The sequence below is a fragment of the Balaenoptera ricei genome, chromosome 7 (assembly GCF_028023285.1).
Source record: "Balaenoptera ricei isolate mBalRic1 chromosome 7, mBalRic1.hap2, whole genome shotgun sequence".
Lineage (NCBI taxonomy): Eukaryota > Metazoa > Chordata > Mammalia > Artiodactyla > Balaenopteridae > Balaenoptera > Balaenoptera ricei.
This window is the reverse complement of record NC_082645.1, coordinates 94,751,208-94,771,715: the sequence shown is the minus strand read 5'-3', so window position 1 is coordinate 94,771,715 and position 20,508 is coordinate 94,751,208. Positions and strand designations below refer to the sequence as shown.

Below are 20,508 nucleotides of genomic sequence, written 5' to 3'. Positions count from 1 at the left end.
AAGAGGGGTAGAAGGTAATTCCTTGGATTTAGATGAGCATTGGAATCATAAAAGGAAAACATATTACTACAGTGAAACCAACGGTATCCTGTCCCTCCATTGTTCCTATGGTAACATTACCAAGAACCTTGCCCATCATCCTTAGTATGAAAAAAGATGGTTACCATGCTTCATATTCAGAAAGTTGGCTGTATCATTAGAAAGACATCAATTTACACTTTTAACCACTGGATTCGCAAGCTTTTAATTTTCTCTCTTAATTGTGACTTCTGAAGAGATGCCTGCAAAAAAAAGGCAATCAGAATTCTGTCTAGACTAGAGATTTCAGTCTCTGTTCAGCTTCTCCAAATTTTCTGCATCATTGTGATAAAATATGCTAAGTCCTCTAGACACTTCCAACAGAGCCTGATATTCAAGGATGATCCGTTTAACAAATTTAACAAATAATATGTATGTTGTAGCCCAGCTGAACATGAGCTTGACTATGGACTGAAGATGATACAGGGCTATTAAAACCAACATATTAGTGATTCAACTTTTAATGCAGGACTTTTATTTTATTTTTAAGATATTAAGCTTTGCATTCAGCATTTCCCCCTCTCTCTTCTCTCTTTAAGAAGGTAGTTACTATATTCTTTGTCTTAGGAAACGTTCATGACAAAGCAGAACACAGAAGTCTACAGAACACTTACTTACCTTATAACCCTTTTGGGTTTCAAAACCTAAGACCACTGGGACAATTATGCCTATGATGTTTGGAAAAGCAGAAGGAAGAACTACTAAGGAAAACATAGAATGTCCTTTGGGTCCTGTGGGCAGCAAGGCCCTATGCTCTCACTCTGCAATTTGGTGGCTCCTCCATGGAAGGCAAGGCCCCAGAAAGCAAGGGTTCCAAACTCACCAGAGAGCCCATCCCTAAGCAGCAGAGAGCACTATGTGAACTAAGAGGCATGACTGATGATTGAAACCCACGGAGCCTCACCAGGCGCTGGGTCCTACCTAAGACTTAGGGATCTTTGCACCACTCTGTGAGGTGGGGAGACCCATGAATGACTGAGGTTCAACTTCCAGCCATTCTGGTGGAATGGGGGTCCAAAGCCAAACTTAAGTTGATTTAAAGAAAAATAAGAAATATAGTATTTCTTCTATACATGAGTTTGTAGGTTAAGACATATAAGAGCTTGCATATACTATAATCAACTTGTCAAATTACTGCTTGCCATGACCAAACTGAACGCATGGATGGTACCCAAGTTATTCACAAGCTCCAAGAACCTTGCTAGGATGGCTTCAACAATCAGCAAAATTAAATTCCTTTTCATTTGGGGTTTTGTTCTGTTTATCTCAAGTTAAGTGAATACATAGTCTCAGTGGTTTAGAGTAGCTTAAGACCATTTCTTTGATTTAGGTAGATTAGCAGATAGTGTCCATATGTGTAAATGGGCTGATTTCTGCATAGCAGTCATTGTATCTAACAGATTGGTAAGATAGAGAAATGCTTCTTTATTCCTGGGAGAGACCTGAATTCATCTAGTCATAGCAGATGTCTCAGTCTTCATCCACATTTTACTATCCCAAACCACAATCTCCTTAGTAGCAATTAAACACTAACCTTTTATAGCCTGGCTCTCTGTACCTGTGGCTTCAGTGGTTTAATTAACACAGTCTTTTTGAAGAGTAGCTAAAAGATTACAGTGTTCGATAAAAGAAGACAAAACCCATTTCAGCAGCATATTTGCATTAATTTTTTAAGTAAGCGTGGTTTCAAACAAAAGCTTGGTATAACTTTCTTTAATAATTCATGAGCCAACACGCTGGGCTCTAGCACCTTCTCTCTGAAGGGCTCTAAGTACCTAGCAACTATCTCAGCAACTACCACAGAACCTCTGAGATGGAAGAGATAAGCCACTTTGCAGGTAGGATAACAAGTAACGGAGGAGAAATGTGTTGCTGAGTTTCTACTGTGAGTTACTGGTGACACTGAGAAAATAGATATTTTAACTTTAAAAGTTTTAGACTTCAACTTCTCTTTCTCAAGGCCACGGCACGAGACTGAGAACTCCTGTGGGAAGAAGAGGTGAGCCTCTCACCAGATTCTCAGGGCTGTGCAATTCATGCGTAGTTGAAGCGCAGCGCGTGATGAGGGATTTAAACATGGCGCTGACGATGATGCCTTCCACATTTTGGGCTGTGGATTTGTTGTCCACCGTGGTGAAGTTATTTCCAAACCCAGCCTTGTCTGGAATGCAAAGGCACCAATTAAAGGCAGTGTTTCCATTCAGCTACATAGTTTAAAGAAGTAATGAAGTACTCCAGGAGTTACTGAAGGGCTACACAAAACACAGAAACAGAGGATTGAGGATACTCCTGGTTTGATCATCTCTATGAGGACTTAAAGATAAACAACTCATAGTCTCCTTCAGAGTCTTTACTATGACATATTCCATCACTTTGAGAAATGTTTTAATTGATAAATCTTAGCAACAAAAAGAGGATCAACTGTTGACCCTAAGAACGTCTTTTAAACCTAAGCAGTTTTTAAATAGGTGATCACATAAAAAAAAATATGATTTACTAAATGGTCCCTCGGTGGAGACAGACTTAATTTGATGTGGCTTTTTTGGTGGTGAAGAATGCTGGCTTCTCAGGGGAAATTGTTCAGTCTGTGAGAAGTGGAGTGAGCTGGGGCCGACCAGGTGAGCCGGCAGGGGGAGAGAAGGGCGGGGGACAGGGCCCTGCAGGGGAATTCATGCCAGCACTGGAAACAGAAAAGACTGATCACAAATAAAAGGGGGAGTGGGATGAATTGGGAGGTTGGGATTGACATATATACACTACTATGTATAAAATAGATAACTAATGAGAACCTACTGTATAGCACAGGGAACTCTACTCAGTGCTCTGTGGTGACCTAACTGGGAAGGAAATCCAAAACAGAGGGGATATATGTATACATATACACAAGCCTCCAAAATGTGTCAAAGATGATGTACAAGCTTCTCATGTTTATATTTTACTACACACACGACACACACACAAACAGATATCTTTTCCTCTCCATTCTATCCCTAGAAATTTAGGGTGTCTCTGAAACGCTACCTGCTTCACCTCCCAGCGAGTTCTCCTGGAACTCGGCGCAGCTTTACTTACTGTCAGTGACCGGCTCCATACAAAATCCTAGCAAGGAATGCAAGAAGTCCACTACGTTATTGAGAGAGTCCTTGTTCACATAATCCCTCATGGTTTGTCGGAACTGCATCTTATCTAGCTTGTATAACTTAGTGAGGCAGTTCTGGGCCTGCAAGGAAGGAAGAAAAGTGAAGAAGTCACAGGTACCAGCTTAAGCTAGGGATACCAGTGGTCTGCGACAGAAGCCCTCAAAAGGCAAAAGCTTCCATCCATCCCTGCTGGCTGGTGCCCACCAACCCTGCCAGCCCCTCTCGTCTGAGAATGCAGTGGGCAGAGACAGGCTGAGCAGTACTAGGTAGATGACTTTGAGAAGGGCTGCTCCTCAGGAAAAACCCCAAACTAGGGGCTAATGCTGCCCCAGAAAGAGCTCAGTATTTTTGCCAAGATCAAGATTTTAAGATCTCAATGAAAAAACTTAAAGCGTAAAATTTAGGTAAGTGATAGGATTGGTCATCAAGGTTTAGAAAACCTCAAAGGGTTTGTGCCATGGGAAGGAGCAGGCCACTCCCATGCTCAGCTATCTTGAATTTAAGTAGATTTAATGGATGGTGTGAGGGGCTATAGGAAGTGCTTGTCCAGAGTCCTCTTATATGGTCAGGAGGGAAGGATCTTTGAAACATGAAAGAGGCATAAAATAAAGGCAAGTCTAGTTTGTTGATTTTTGTGTCTGCTTCTGAATGTGGAAGTTTGGTATTTAAATAGAAATTGGTCTTCAGGATATGAAAAGCAATTGACCATCCACTAGGCCCTGCTACTTAAAAATATATTTCTTATGATCCAGCAAATAATTTTGCCATCTAGCAAAGAAAAAGCAAGTAATCCCCACCATCAGAACAAATAAAATCACCTTCTTTGGTTTGAGAAGGCCACAGACAGAATGCGCTAATACTATCTGAGACCCTTAGGGGGCTCCCTAACCCTCTCTTACTATTGAGAGAAAAATCACATTTGTGCAGTGCTTTGCTGTTTAAAATGTGTTTCTTGCTTGTAAGTGCATAACGACATTTGACTTTCACACTTTCTCTGTGATTTGAAGAGTTTCCCTATATTACAGTGGAAGAAACTGAGACTCAAAGAAGTCAAGGACTTTGCCCAAGTTGATACACCAAGTTTCACAGCAGAGCCAAAATTAGAAGCCAGGGTCTTACCTCCTCATAGTGGTTACTTCTCCGATGATATAATAGTCACATGAATAGTTTAGATAGTGATTGTTGGGGAAAATGTATCTAGATAACACCTACTTTGAAAAAAGATTTAAGATGACCAATAATAGAGATTAGTTGATATCTTGTGGAGAACAAGATCATCATAAAAAAGAAAGTCCTTAACAATGGAATGAAATGGGAAAATGATAAGAGAGAACTCTGGGTTGAGGGGAAAAAGCTAAAGATCAAGATGGGAGGGGACTTCCCTGGGGGCGCAGTGGTTAAGAATCCGCTTGCCAATGCAGGGGACACGGGTTCAAGCCCTGGTCTGGGAAGATCCCACATACCGTGGAGCAACTAAGCCCGTGCGCCACAACTACTGAGCCTGCGCTCTAGAGCCTGCGGGCCACAACTACTGAGCCTGCATGCCACAGCTACTGAAGCCCACGTGCCTAGAGTCCATGCTCTGCAACAAGAGAAGCCACCGCAATGAGAAGCCTGCGCACCACAACGAAGAGTAGCCCCTGCTCGCCACAACTAGAGAAAGCCCGCGGGCAGCAACGAAGACCCAATGCAGACAAAAATAAATAAAATAAATTAAAAAAAAAAAAAAAGAAGGGAGGGGTGCCTGGGTGAGGACAACCTTAAAGGAGGATAGAGAAATTTGGACAATCAGACAGAAGCAAGGAAGTTAGATCCCCGAGAAAGCAGTCCCTGAGAATTGGGACTTATTGGTGGGCCTTAATGGTGGCCCAGAAGAAAATTTAAGTTACATGACCATTTTGACAAATCAAGGCCCAGAGAAAGATTCTTGGAAAACTCGAGAGGAAAAAGGAAGATTATAAAAGGTTGAAACTTGTAATTAGCAATAGGCATCCTGGTGTGACCTTGTTATAGTCTCTCCATCTGTATCACAAAGTCAGGTGGATTGACTTTTTTTTTTTTTCCCATTTTTCCTTTACTCGGTCATAGAAGATTGGGAAATTGGTGTTAACCAGAGGTTACTCGTTGCTAGCTCTAAAGCAAGCTTCTTTTCTTATAAAATAAATGATTCTTGCTATAAAATGAAGCCTGTAAAGTACTTCTTGCTTCTCTGTAAAATACACCAAAAAAGGCATTGTTTCAAATCTGCTCTTTAGAGGCTATTAGAACGTCTGAATGAGTTCAATCAGAAGTTCAAGCAAGAATCAGAATATCAAACCATACGTATTTTGATTCTGAATGAATATTTTAAACTTCTCCAAGAGATATAAAGAGTGAATTCCCTTTCAATAATTTGGGACTACAAGCTAATGATTAGACTATTCCAGGAAACATGCTGGAATTGCTAGGCACTTTGATGAACATCGTTGCAATAATAATCTGTTTATTAAAAAAATAAAAGTATAGAGGACCTGATCTGGTAGAGGTAAGAAATGTCTTTAATATATTAAAAGCTAAGTAACTTTTGATAATCCAATGCCAGAGAAATCCGGAAATATCTAGCTTCTTGAATTAGACATTCCCAGGGAAAATTTCTCAAATTTCCCTCTTGGACAACGTGTTTACTAAGCACGGACAAGTGAGTATAATCCCTATAGTGAGTACTGAACTGGGCTACTAGAGAATGGAAGTATTGCCATGTAAATCAACAAAGTTGAGAAGGCAGGTAGAAAACTGGACATCCTGACAGGAAATATTCAGTACTCTTGAGAAAAGAACATATGGTGATTAAGCAGTAACAACAGCCTCTCAAGTGGTTTCTGATCCAACTAGCCCTAGCTTCTCCAATTCTAGAAAGACACATTCTGATATCAGAATGAGTTTATACCTCCAACTGCAGCATGACACTTCTTTTTATATTTTGATGTTTGATTTCATAGAATTGGTTTTCTGCATGAGGAGTGATGTGGTTTCAGCCTTGAAGGCATTTATTCATACTGTGATAGAATAAAAATCAAAGATCAAAAATCACATACACATGTGCAGAGATGGGGGCAATGTCAGCTTTCTACTGCCTTATTACTTATTATTTTGATTTCTTAAAATTTGGGGCCTCAAAATCTAGATCTTGGTCAAAGTTTTCAAGTTTCAGAATTTAGAAGTTAATTACTATGAATAAAACTCCCACATGCAAATAATTAATATAATACAACACCATAGAATATAAAAGAAAGAGAATGATATACAGATGGATAGATAGGTAGATGACAGATTAGGAAAGTAACACAGCATGCTAAGGCTGTGTGAACATTTCACGACAAAACCTAATACCAAGGAAAAATGGGCTGGCATTAGACTTTGACATGATCCTAAAACTCTGCTAAGTTATGCCAAAGGGTTTCCTGGTCTCAAATTTGCATCGACCCCTTGTTTTTAAGGGAATATTTTCTTAAATATTTCAGTTCAAAAGTATGTATAAGGGCAACTGTTGCATTTTGGACTTGTTGTGGAGGTGGGTTATTGCTCAAGTCTTAAGTGAAAAGTAGTCACCAGTGGCGGCAAATGAAAATGAGCTGGAATTACATTTCCATGTTCCATTACAGAATTATGCTTTGCAAGCCTGAGAGCAGAGTTTCAAGTTTCACACAGTTCAAAGGGATATGATCTCAAATATTTAGTAGTCAAGGTTCATTCTCAAACAAAGCAGCCAGAAAATGACTGGCTACTTTTGTAGTCCTATTTTGTCCCAATAAGGGCCATTTTCCGTATCTAAGAACAACAAACCAAGTCCTAAACTTTGATCCCTTTTTCTAATATAACATATGCTTCCATAGTACCCAGGCAGGTGATTAAAAAGTTATTTGCCACGGACTATCAGAAGCTTGCTAAATGTATTCATCTTTGCAATGTTTTTTCAAACTCTAATTCACATGTTCCAATTGTACACTCTTTTACCAATTGGGAGTTGGCCTGCCCAGGCAGGAGGCAGAAGTGGTTTTCCCAATTAAACTTTCCTAAGCCTGGGTTTTAGATGTCTTGAGATATCTTGTGGGAATCCTCCCACCTTAAGACAGCATTAATTACCCTTACAAAATACAGTATTCTTCAGGGAACACTGACCCTCATTGTCAAAGGACTCATTCCTAATTTGGAGGGAGGGAAGAGGAAGAGGAAATGGAATCTACTTTAGTTCTCTTACATTCTCCCGGAATACCTGGTGTCTCAGACGATCCCCAGAGAGCCCTCGGTGTCCTTCTCCGCAACCATAGGCACATCCCAGAGACTTCACTATTTTGATGAGCATGGTTAGAGCAAGCCTATGGTTGCTTACAGGCGTACTTTCATCCTAGTACCCATGAACGAGGAAGAAAGAAGATTCTGTTCATTTAGTCACTAAGATTCTTTTGCTGCTAAGACTCTATTTTATTATTAAACCAAGTTTATACGTTTTGCAGCAAGCCCCTGCAATTTGGGAAATAGAATTGTCAAGGGCTCCACAGGCAAGCTAATTTTTCAAAACTCTAGAACGGACTTATGAGAAAGAAAATGTTTATGCATTTTGAACACCCTCTAGTGCTACAGGATATGAATGCAGACCTCTTTATTAGAAGACATGCTTTCATATCCTCGTTACACTATCAGAATAACTGTCTAGAGACAGTCTGGACTACCAGTGATGAAGGCAAGTAGCTTTTTCCAGAAGGTACCCTCATCCACAGGCTCCTGCTAATATCACCAAGCAAGGATTATTGCTAAATTTCTGGAACCGATCAAAGTCTGAAACTATGAAATCGTGTGGCAATTTCTGACATTTTCAAAGGATTTTTCTAATTTTATACCTTCGCTACATTGTAATACTCATGCACAAGCAAAGAGAGAATATACCAAAAAATTTGTAAATATTCAGCATGGTTCTTTGTTTGAGGCTAAATCGGAAGCCCTCCCGAGGTGAACTGTGAGAAGTGTTATCATCCTCTCTCTTGACTCATTTAATCCTTGTTCTTAGTGAAGAACATAGCTTCCAGAAAAATGAACTTCCTTGAATTATTTCCAAAGAAGCATAAGGACGCTGTTGCTAAGGAATGATGCAGATCCCGGCGTGGGAGTGCCGTTACCTTCAGGAAGCGCCAACATTCCTCAGTCCTTCTAGCTACTTTCTGCTGTCAGCACAGCCACCGCGGACCTGAGAGTCCAGCTCCCGTTCCTTAATTGCATATGACATTAGGTAAATGAACTCATCTCTTTGTGCTTTATTTTTCTCACCTGTGAATCGAGGATCCTAATAGCTTCCCTTCCTACTTCATCAGCTTACCGTGCCAAACAAATGAAATAATGGATAAGAATTGCTCTGTAAATTGTGAAGGCCTTTTCCATCTTCATATGCTCAGGTTGATACATAAACTTTGGGGCCACCCACGTAGAAAGCATACTCAAATGCAGGGAGGGTGTGAAAGGGATGGGGGTTATCTAGACATCATGTGCTGTTCATTATGTGATGGGGTAGGCTCTCTGCTCCCCTAATGTTATATAATTGGTCCTTTTTTCCTAACCAAATGCTCATGTAGTGGATGTGGTGCTGGACTCCAGAGATGCCCCCTTCAGAACTGAACATTCCTTCTCTGAGCTGCTGGGAGTATTGATGGATGACAGCTCTCAGGTGAGTCCCTCTCCAGGCATTGCCCTTAGCTAAAGAGACCTGCCTTGACCCAGGTTATGCTCTCCTCCTGGAAGCAGTCTGCCTCCAATGGCTGGTCAAGAGCATAAAGAGTGTGTGTGGGGAGGTGTGTGGAATAAAGTGGGCTCCCTTACTTCACCCGGGGATTACTTTGAAGAGCCATCCCACCTCTGGAGCTCCCTGTGTGATGGGCTGAAGTCTCCGTTACAACTACATTGCAATTCAACTTCTCTCTCTGCCCCATCCTGCTTCTTTTGCACCCCACAGATGTTGATCCTGAGCAGACACCCCAGGAAACCTCCTGTGCGCATATCTCCTTGTCTGAGTCTGTTTCTTGCGAACTCTACAGCTCAGATGCTTGTAAATGGAAGACTCAAACATACATACACACAAACATACACACACACAGATACATACGTTTATTTATTTATACATGCATACATACATACATATCAAATTCAGAAATGTTTTAAATTCAAATCTTAGCTCCATAACCTTGGGCAAGCTACGTAGCCACTCTGTGCCCTACAAAATAGGAATCATAAAAATATGTATTTCACAGAGTTTGTGAGGCAAAACAGGGAAGGCATGTAATAATAGCAAAACCAGTGTTAATTATTATTTCTAGGTGTGGGGCACTGCTATCCATTGGAGGCAACATTGTGCAAATTAGAAAAGGCACTCCTCTGGGTGGATGAACTAGAAAAAGGTGAATCCTTCTCAGTAGCTGCAGCCCTTGGGTAAACAGCTTGGTGAGCAGAGCTCAGACTGGATTTCAGTCCTGTCTGGACTCCTGAGCCGAGAGCCCTTGTGGAGTACACAGCCTGCACAGCCAAAGGTCACCCTGGGTAAGGGCTGATTTGGAAGACTGACTTACATACATTTAAAGACTATTGATATCATAGGTTCCTTTAAAGCAAATTCCTAGCTCCAAAAGCTTTTTGTAAATATCTATTTGTATTTCTTTGGACCTTCAGATGTCCTTGGGATTTTGGCTCCTCTAGTAGAAGACATTCAGAAAGTTGTATCCAGCTACAGCCAGAAATCAGGACACATATTAAATAACATTTCAAGCTCTCAGTACCAGTTAGTGGTAAATATAGAAATAGAAATTAGATCTTCCTTTCTGAATTAATCAATTCCCGCATGCTCCTGGCATTACTAGGTTGCAAAATTAGATAAACCTCCTGATTCCACTGAAAATAACAGATGGGATAGAGGCAGAACAGACCTGTGTGACTCACAAGTACAATGCATCTGACCTACGGTCAGGTATGATTTTACAAATTCTCTGTATTACAAAGAATATTATTTTGTAGAACTAACTACAAAACATTTGTATCTTTGGTGGCTGTTTTGGAGAACACATTATCTGACTTTGTAAAATCCCATCCTGATCAAGTGATAGTTTTGGTTAAAGTAGCATTTATATTATCAAGTTTCTAGTATGATATCTAGATTTTAAATAGGCAAGAGACTTGCAGTTCTTTAATAAGAAAGTAGATGAAAACACTACTTGGGGGACTTCCCTGGTAGCGCAGTGGATAAGACTCTGTGCTCCCAATGCAGGGGGCTTGGGTTCGATCCCTGGTTGGGGAACTAGATCCCACATGCATGCCGCAACTAAGAGTTTGTATGCCGCAACTAAGAGTTTGTTTGCCACAACTAAGGAGCCCACGTGCCGCAACTAAGGAGCCCGGGAGCTGCAACTAAGGAGCATGCCTGCCACAACTAAGACCTGGTGCAACCAAATAAATAAATATTAAAAAACAAAAAAAAAATCCCCACTACTTGGGTGAAATTTTTGAGCTAAAAACAAAAACAAAACAGAAACAAAATTCTAATAATGAACTTCAGAGATCTTCATAAACATAACAAAGCCCTCATCAATTTAGGGAACATCTAAGCTTTACTGATAAGAGCTTATCAAAATTTCACAACTTTAATTTTTTTCTTTCTATTTTCCCCTGAATATTATGACATAATGACATAGCACTATTCTCTCTTTGAGTGGCCACCTAAATTGACAGGTAAAAAAATTGAATATTTAAGAATCTCACTGTTTGCTGTGTTTATAAATTTGGTCCTTATAAACTTGTATTTGTTTTTTAATTCCTACATAACTGTTGATTGAATAACTCCTTAGATCTTAGGATTCAATATCAAATCCCTTGTGATCTATACCATCATTTAGATAATTTTCATCTACAGTGAGATCTGAGGATCCTTGGATTGTCCTCAGTGATGTTTGGGAACATAAGAAGTTGGGGACCTTAAGTACCAGAAGAGTCTATTAGAATTGGAAAACGTATACATGATTGAGGCAGGAGAAGAAATCCTAAAGAAAAGCTTAGGCTCAGGAACCTAAGAATATTGGGGCAGGAATAATTAGATCAGAGTCCACAAATATTGGGAAAAATGAGAGTAGACAATCAGGGAAGAAACAGAGATGATAAATGCACATTAAACATGCATCGGGTAGGACTGGAAAGAGATGGAGAAAAAAATATAAAAGAGGAAAGAGCACTGGAACACTTATTCAGATGTAAAAACCTGATAGCTTACAAGAAAATAACAATTTATATTCTAGATAATATATAGGTGGTAGAACTCTGTACAGTGAAATCTTATACTTCTAAACACTTGGCCTGATGTGTAGATTGTCACCTGTTAGAGATTCAAATCTCTTGTTGATTTCAATCCCTTAATAGCATTTTCCAACTAAAACCCCAAATTGAAAGCAGCATAAATTATATGAGTTTAAGCTGCAGTAGTTCTTATTTAAAATTCAAATTAAAAGAGAAAACTAATTATTGACGTTAAGCACTGAGATCATAAATCAGGTGTTGTCAAGTCAAAGGGAATTAAATTCAGGAACAATCAGTGATAAGAAAGCTAAAGACACCTGGAAGTGACACACTGAGACATAAGAGAACCAAGGCTAGTCTTCCAAACCAACTAACTAAACAAAAATTTTCCCTTTCTTTCCCTTTACCTGTGATTGAAGTAGGCTACCTAAAAATATGTTCCTTAAATTAAGAGAAAGAACTTTATTTAAATTTTTTCAGGAAAATTATACTGCTTATTATGGACTAAATGTTTGCATCTCCCCCAAATTCATATGTTGACGCCCTAACCCCCCAGGGTGATGGCATTTGGAGATGTGGCCTTTGGGAAGTAAATTTTAGGGTTAAATGAGGTCATGAGAGTGAAGTCCTGGTACAATAGGATTAGTGCCCTTATAAGAAGAGACACTGGAGAGCTTGCTCTCTCTTTCTCTGTGCGCACATAGAAAAAAGATGTCATGGGAGCACATAGCAAAATGGCAGCCAGCTACAAGCCAAGAGAAGATGCTTCAGAATGAAATCTACCTTGCTGGCACCTTGATCTTGGACTTCTCAGAGTCCAGAACTGTGAGAAATAAATTTCTGTAGTTTAAGTCACCCAATCTATTGTATTTTGTTTTGGCAGCCTGAGAAGACTAGAATGCCACTCCATTAGGTCAGACCCTGAAAGTTTTGAGAAAGAGACTGTTGTTGGCAGACTGAGAATTATGGCAATGTAGTGTATCTGAGATATTCTCTTGCAGAATTAACATGACCAGGGAATTAGTTCTAACATTGCTTGGATGGCAATGGCTTTTGAATGTAGGATACAATTTCACGTAACTGTTTTTACTAATGCCTGCTGAGAACCTAATGAAGAGATTTCTAGACTCACCACTTTCTTGCTCTAGTGACTAGCTGCTATTCTGAGTCAACAAATTGCTGGCAAGCAAGAATTGGAAAGAAATCAGGAACAACATTTCAAGAGGACACAAAAGGTGGTTCAGTCATACCTTCTCTTGGTTCTTATCATTCTTCTCATAGGGGCCACCTCCTCCTCCTCCACCTCCACCTCCATCACCTCCTCCACCTCCTCCATTACCACCTCTTCCATCTTCTCCTCCTCCATCTCCAGCTCCACTAACTGAAGGGCCCCCAAATCCACAGGTGGAACTTCCAGATACTCCTTTGAACTGGAACGTTCCCTCACTTGGTCTTTTTTCCACAGTCACATTTTCCTTGTTTTCACTCTTCTTTCTGTTCTTTTCTACACAGGGCACCACACCAAGTTGAAGCAAGCATTCCACAATGTTCAGTGCCACATCGCAGATGCGAGAACTGATGTCATGGTTAAGGACAAGATAAACAGCCTTCAGAACCACCTGGGGGAAGACAAAAGTAAACTGAGAGTGATTAAGTTACTTGAATTACCTCTTCCTAAATAGATTTGGTTATTCCATTTAATACATTTCCTTTAGGCTGTTCTATGCACTTAAGCATAAATAATTCAGGTAATTTTCAGATGATCTTATTAAGCTGCATTGGGACCTTGTGTATGTGCTTAATATAGAGTACAAATCACCCAAGGAATTAAAAATGTATAAGTGTGTTATCTCACTTAAGGACTATAAGACTTGCCATAATATAGACAGTTAATGGAGATAACAAAACATAATGAATTAATGGGAGAGTAATTATTTGCCCAAATGGAAACTTGTTCAACTGATTTTTAAAATCAAAGTGTTATAATTCCTTGCCAATAATGCTGTCTACCAATAATGGGTGAAGAGAAATGGTTTCCTTACACACAAAATAGAGGAACATTTGCACATTCGCAATTGCACCATTATCTACATTCAATTTTAAAAGCAAAATATTTGCATGTTTAAATTATGTCCTTTTATTGATTTTGATATTTTAAATTATTTGCTGAGCCAGGTTCCCTAATGTGAAATAAAAAATTGTGTGACATATTTGTAAAATATAACAACCCTTTCATATGCTAATAACCATAATCAAGACAGGCATTCTTGAGAATGCAGGTTTAAATGTTTTAATGGACTTCTATTCATTTTCTCCTGCTATATGGGTGGTTTATAGTCATGCTGCTTATATAACAAAATGAAACAAACTGAGAACTTTTTACTTCCATTCTAGGAAAGAAGGACTTAGCGTGCGCGCACGTGCGCGCGCGCACACGCACACACACACACACACACACACACATATATTTACTACGTGTATTCAGGATTCACTAATGTTTTTAGATTATAAAAATATTCTGAGATCAGATCAAATCTAATGTAATGCTTAAGAAAAAAAAGAAAAGAAAAGGTGCATCTAAGATGGGTGATACACTTGTGAAATTTTTTTTAAAAGGATAGCTTTTTCAGGGACTTCGCTGGTGGCACAGTGGTTAAGACTCCACACTCCCAATGCAGGGGGCCGGGGTTCGATCCCTAGTCAGGGAACTAGATCCCACATCTATGCCAAAACTAAGGAGGCCATGTGCCTCAACTAAGGAGCTGGCAAGCCACAACTAAGGAGCCTGCCTGCCGCAACTAAGACCCAGCACAACCAAATAAATAAATAAATATATTTTTTAAAAGGGTAGCTTTTTCATTTAAAGGCTCAACATTTCTAAGAATTTATATGCACATTTTATCCAACATTGTAAAAACTGGGCCAAAGATTCTATATCTTTCAAGCTTCAGTAAGAAAAATTCTTGCTCCTTACAGAAAGATCAAGCATGCCATTCTTGTGGACAAAGTTATTGGTCCCATCAATATGTTCTGTGTCTTCCAAGTAGCTGTAGTTTATGCAGGAGTCTGTGAGGCTTCGAGGCAGGTTTGCACATGCCAGGGGTTCATGTGGCATCTCAGGTATAGGCACCTGGTTGCAGAGCTTCCTCATATGCTCACTGAAAAAGTCTGCATAGCCTACGTTGAATGACGCCAATGTGGTATTGAAGGTTGCAACTGTGATAGTGGAGATCTGGGATCGAACTAAAAAAAGGAAAGCAACGTCTTAGTTTTCCCCATATTAATGTATGACATCATGTTAGACAGTTATACTACTATTTAAATCATGACCACGATCACAGCATTAGCAGATATTTGACTAGTAGTCTCAAAGCTATTCTCAACTCCCATGATGTTAAGTCATGTAATATCTGATAAACAATGAAGGCTATAGAAAATGTGAATTCTTAACTGGCTTGAGACCCAGGCTAGAATTTTTTGTCTAACAGGTGCATTTTACTCACTGTTAGATGATAGACCCTACTGGTATAGTTAAACTAGTTTGGTTGAAGTATTCCCCACAGGTAAATAGCTGTTAAAATATTTGGTTTTATCTAGTATATTTAGGTAACAGCAAACAAGAAAGATTCTTTTTCTCCTTTGCTTAAGAATAATGGAACATAAATTTGTGGTGGTAACTAATAGATGTCATCAAATACTTGAAGTACAGCCCAGGGAAAAGAGGGACTACATTTATGCTCATAGGTTAAGAGCACAGAATAAGAAACCCCCATCTTGGATCCCATCCAGAGACACACATTTGCTCCACATAAAGCACAAAATAGCAGCTGTCTGGAAAGGGAATAGGTGGCCTTGGAAGGCAGGGACTTTCCTCCCACAGAAAGTGGACAAGCCCTTCAGAGGGACATCATAGATGCCCTCAAGTTTCTCCTAGCCCTGTAGGTCTATGCTCTTTTGAAAACAACTATGAATGGCTTGCCCTTGCTTTCCCTGAGAGGCATGGTGTTCATAGTGTGCTATCCAATAGCTCTTGCTACTAAGGAAATTTTAAGAATGGCTCACAAGTAAATTATCAAGCAATGTAATACACGAATGCAATTTTTCAAAAAGCACACGGAGCCAGATTACAATGAAAATGGAACATGGAGTAAAAACAGGAAACAGAACCTGGACGCCCACCTGCAGGGGCCGCCTCCAACCCACCTTCCTTGACGGTGTTTTCCCCATGGCTGTTGGAGTGGTCCGGCAGGTCACTCACCAGCGTGTGATGAGAGTGGGAGTGCCTGCCGCTCAGGCTCTCCATCTCAGTGGCCGCGTCCGAGCTGCCCCGCCGGCTAAATTTCCCTGAGATGGACAAAAGCACCACAAGAGGGTTTGAAAATCTGAAGATTCTGCCAAGATTCTGTCTGTCCAAAGGACAGCAGTGATAGTGAGGGGACATTAGGCAGTATGTGAGGCACAGCCGACTAGCTTGCCTTGGGAACATTCAGGGTCGAGATGATTGATGACGCTGCCTGTGATAAGGTCAGCCCCAATCTAAGCCAAATGTCAGAAACCATCTGTTAGGTCCCCGCTAGCTGTCAGCTCTTGCTTTTAAGCTGGCCTTCTTAATATGACATCCAGAAAGGAAAAAAAAAAAAAGCTCCTTTTTCTTTTCTTTACATCTTCCTTTTTTAATATCTGAGTTAAAGAGAAGTCTGTCTTTGGATTCACAATGAAAGTTAATGCACAGAACCCTCTAAGGCCATGTGTCCTCATCAAGAATGATCTAATATAGAGCACAAACTTGCGGTTGCCAAGGTGGAGGGGGGTGGGGTAGGAGAGAGAAGGCATGGGAATTGGGGATTAGCAGAGGCAAACTATTATATATAGGATGGATAAACAACATCCTACTGTACAGCACAGGGAACTATAGTCAATATCCTGTGACAAATCATAATGGAAAATAATATGAAAAAGAATATATATATATATATATATATATATATATATATATATATATGTCTGAGTCACTTTGCTGTACAGAAGAAATTAACACAATATTGTATATCAACTATACTTCAATAAAATAAAATCATTGAACTATAGAATGATCTAAGAAATAGGGCTATGACCTGTCTAATTATACAGGATTGCTGCATAATTCAATTATCTGCATTTCTTTGGCTATGAAGACACAGCATTATTTTGGTCCTGGGGAGCCTGTATTTGGGCCCAAATTCCTTGACTAAACTATTCAAGAAAGATCCAGATTTCCCTGGGAGCCCTAGATCCAGATTTCTAAACAGGTCACTGAAGCTCTGCCCTACTTTGGAAGGTCCTTGTGGTCACCTAAAATGGTGGTTTGCCAGCCTCCTTTTTCCATGCCTCGCCTGTCTTCTCCAAGCCCAGAGAAACTTCCGAAGGAGAATGCGCTGCAGGTGGGGGACACATCCAGGTGGTCCTCATGCAGCAGGAATGGCACTCCCATTCTCCGAGGCCGCCTCTTCCCCGCGTGGTGGAATGGGATGGAACCTTTTCTCTCTCTGTCTTCTTTGCGGCTCTTGAACTACAGAAATGAGAGATGAAGGGTCAGGCACAGGGCAAAGGCAAGGTTACAGTTTGCTTCCCAAAGGGCTTCATGATCTGGGGTAAAATACAGGAAATGTTTCAGGAAAAGGAGACCTGGAAAGTCACTGAATGTCATCCAATAGAGATGGAAGAAATTTCTACAATGTGTCAAAAGAGTGAAGGAAACTAAGGAAAAGATAATGTATTTCCTGGGGGGTTTTTTTGCTGGGTTGGGTTTGAGGAGTGGTTCTCAAAGTGTAGTTCCTAGACCAGCAGCATCAGTGCCTGGGAAATCGTCAGAAATGCAAATTTTCAGGTTCAACCCCAGACATACTGGATCAGAAACCCAAAAGGGGAAGCCAGCAATGTGTTTTAATAAGCCCTGTAGGTGATTCTGATGCTTGGTAAAACTTGAGAAACCCTGGGTTAGGGTATAGGATCCCTGAGTCATCACTTGGACCAGCCAGTCTTTTTCTGTTCCATTTCTCCAGACTGAGATACATTGTTTCAGCCAAACAACTTCAAATGTGTGCCTCTGTCCATAAGGAGAGGCAACTCTATTACTCCTACCAGTCAAATAAGTTCAAGGTCCAGTATAACTAAGAGTTTAGAATTGCTTGGAAACCTTTTAAAATATATCGATGTCTGGGCCTAACCTTTAGCCATTGTGACTTAATAGGTCTGGGGTCAGGCCTGGGCATTTGAATTTTTTAAAGTTCTGCAGAGATTCTCATGTGCAGCCAGTATGGAAAACCTCTTTTGCCCCCACTGAATGACATTTTTAGAAAAACTACAGCCATTGCTTATGACTGCATCATCAATGAAGGCAGAGGACTACTTGTGTAGCAACACTCTGAGTTCATAGATAGGTTGTTAATTCTGTGTTATTCATTGACATAAACCAGTCATTTTGCAAAAGAGAAAAATAAGCCATCACACATATATTATTCTACACATATTATTTTCTATTTGATTAGCTCCATTCACTTATAGAGAGGTGAAGTGTGGATTCATAAGAGCATGAATTATTTAGTTAGAAGACCTAGTTTTGAGTTTGAACTCAACCTTTCAAAGACTACATAAGGTTTTTAAGGCTCAGTCCCATTTCATTTCTTTTTTTTTTTTTTTTTTGAGAATAATAATTAACATTTATTGAGTACTTGCTAAGTACCAGGCACAATAAAGACTTTACATGCATTACCTCAATCCTCATAACCTTTTGAGGTAAGTATATTATGTACCCATTTATAGATGAAGAAACCAATATCATTTTGCCAGTATCACATGGGTAGAAAGTGGTAGGGCTGGAATTTGAACCCCAGTCAATTGACTCCCAAGTCAGTTTATTTGCACAAAGACTCCACCTTTAATTTCCCACCTTTATGGTTCTAGCTTCTTATGGATGTTCAATAAATGTTTGTTGAATGGAAACCTACACTGTCATTCACAAAGGGAAGTGATGGTCGTAAACCTAGGGGTCAGTTAGAAGGATTTACTACTTTATCAACAAAGCTTGGTTTGTCTGTTGCCTTTAAAACAGAGATGACTTCAAGAATAAATGTTCCATGATGATCCCATCACTTTAAGAACTGCAGTTAAGACTCAGTTTCTTAGGTATAAATTGTGGAGAATAAAAATCTCATTGGATTAAATGAGAATTATTTATATAAAGTGCTAGGTAAAATGAGAATGAGCCATACAAATGTAAGTTACCATTACTGCTACTACAACCATCTCTATAACCACACTACTAAAAGCACTTTACACACATCATCAGGACTGAGTTCTGTAACAACCCCACATAACATGTAGAATGGGAAGTACTCATGCACAAGGAGGGACTTGCCCAAGGTCATGCTGCCCAAGGTCATGCTGCCAGCCAGTGCTATAATTGGGAGTGGACCTCTGTTCTGAAGTCCCTTCCTCATCCCACCCAACTCTGCAGCATGATCAGAAGCACCTCATGCCCACTGTGTATTTTTTTTTTTTATTACCAAAATGCAAAGACCATAAATGGTTCTACTCACCTTCTTAAAAATGTTCATGCCAAGGTCTGAAGAAAGATCTGGGACTGCAGACCTACGTAGGTTGGTCAATGAAACTTTGGAAAAAGCCTCAGAGCTGAGAGATTTTTCCTCTTCATTACACTTCATGGTGAGATCCTTAATAAAGGTAGATTAATGATCAAGGACTTAGAGGTATATTTCATATTAATTGTAACTTCTGTTTGGAGTTTCAACAGTGAGACTACAAAGTTCCAGATTTAGGAAAGCTAAGAAAATAAGGAGGGGACAGGTATCTCTTTTTCTCTTTCTATTAAAAAAAAAAAAAAAGTGTTTTTACATTTAATGATTCACCAGAGGAGATATTCACTTTGGGCAGAATCATCTATTACTAAAACAGAGCATATTTCCTTTTCATTCTGATATTGCTCCTGTTTATTTTCAGAATATGCAGACATCTTTTAGACACAGCCAAATCACATTTCAGTAAGCCCAAACAACTGGAACACACAGTGAATCGTACTTTTCTCTACATATTCAATATGTGGTATTGATGAAAAAGATGAAAAGAACAAGTATTCAAGCTGGTACTAGGACTTTCATTTATCAAAAAGTGATTTTCAGGGGGATGTCATCAGTGCACATTCAGTTTATTCCTCCAAACATCTATAATAAAGAACAAGACTATATATCAAAAAATGATATTGCTAATGATGACATTGAGGCACTGGAAAATGTTGAGCTGTGCCAAAGGAGGTTAAATCACGTTCAGTAAAATGCTAGTGTCATGCATTTTATAATATCATTAATTGACACTTACATGTGAAAACTCTCGATTAACTAGCATTTTGATTAGCCAGAGGATCCATTTTCCATTATTCTGGATCAACAGAGGCTTACTCTAGATAACTGTGTGTAAGAGACATTTAGATAGCACCTCTTTCAATGGTCAATTAAATGCTTAAGAACAGCAGAAGGATCCAGCAGTAAAAGATGGAAAATAGCATCAGAGTAACCCACCAATCCAACCGTCAGCACTGGGATAAATAAGAGCTGGATACACAGAAGAAAAAAAGAATCTGTTATGGCTGAAGTTGTTGGTTCAAATGATAATGGACCAAGTTTCTCTTACTTGGGTTTTGTGTGTGTTCACTAGTGAGGGAGCTGCCGCCACCATGGAGCTACTTCTGGGTCTGGGCAGGAGAGGAATATCCGGCTCTGTGGGCTTTTCTGGCTTCTCTTCCAACATGTGTCTCAGCCTTTGTAGATAGTACATCAGAGACCACTGAGTGCCCTCCTCAGACCAATGGGGCTGGAGTAGGCAGCGAAGAACAGCAACGTCAAAGTAGGTGGCATAGCGGGACCTTTGGCACGGAGGAATCACGAGAGAGACCCTGTTCCCAATGGCAGAAAGAACATGATTATCCTGGCAGTCA

General features: G+C 39.9%; 1 protein-coding gene across 3 annotated transcripts in view; it reads right to left on the bottom strand.

Moving 5' to 3' along the window:
- The window catches only part of UNC80 (unc-80 homolog, NALCN channel complex subunit), a 233,754-nt gene that overhangs the window by 175,201 nt on the left and 38,045 nt on the right, over positions 1-20,508 (bottom strand). For 2 of the 3 annotated variants that reach the window (XM_059927385.1, XM_059927384.1), the window contains exons 8-16: positions 20,205-20,466; positions 19,097-19,231; positions 16,851-17,067; positions 15,723-15,863; positions 14,494-14,762; positions 12,770-13,138; positions 7,456-7,602; positions 3,151-3,298; positions 2,091-2,239 (exon numbers count right to left, since the gene is read on the bottom strand). In XM_059927385.1, coding sequence (XP_059783368.1) covers positions 2,091-2,239; positions 3,151-3,298; positions 7,456-7,602; positions 12,770-13,138; positions 14,494-14,762; positions 15,723-15,863; positions 16,851-17,067; positions 19,097-19,231; positions 20,205-20,466 — 1,837 coding nt within the window. The remainder of the gene's footprint in view (positions 1-2,090; positions 2,240-3,150; positions 3,299-7,455; positions 7,603-12,769; positions 13,139-14,493; positions 14,763-15,722; positions 15,864-16,850; positions 17,068-19,096; positions 19,232-20,204; positions 20,467-20,508) is intronic. The other variant, XM_059927387.1, reaches the window with a different exon arrangement.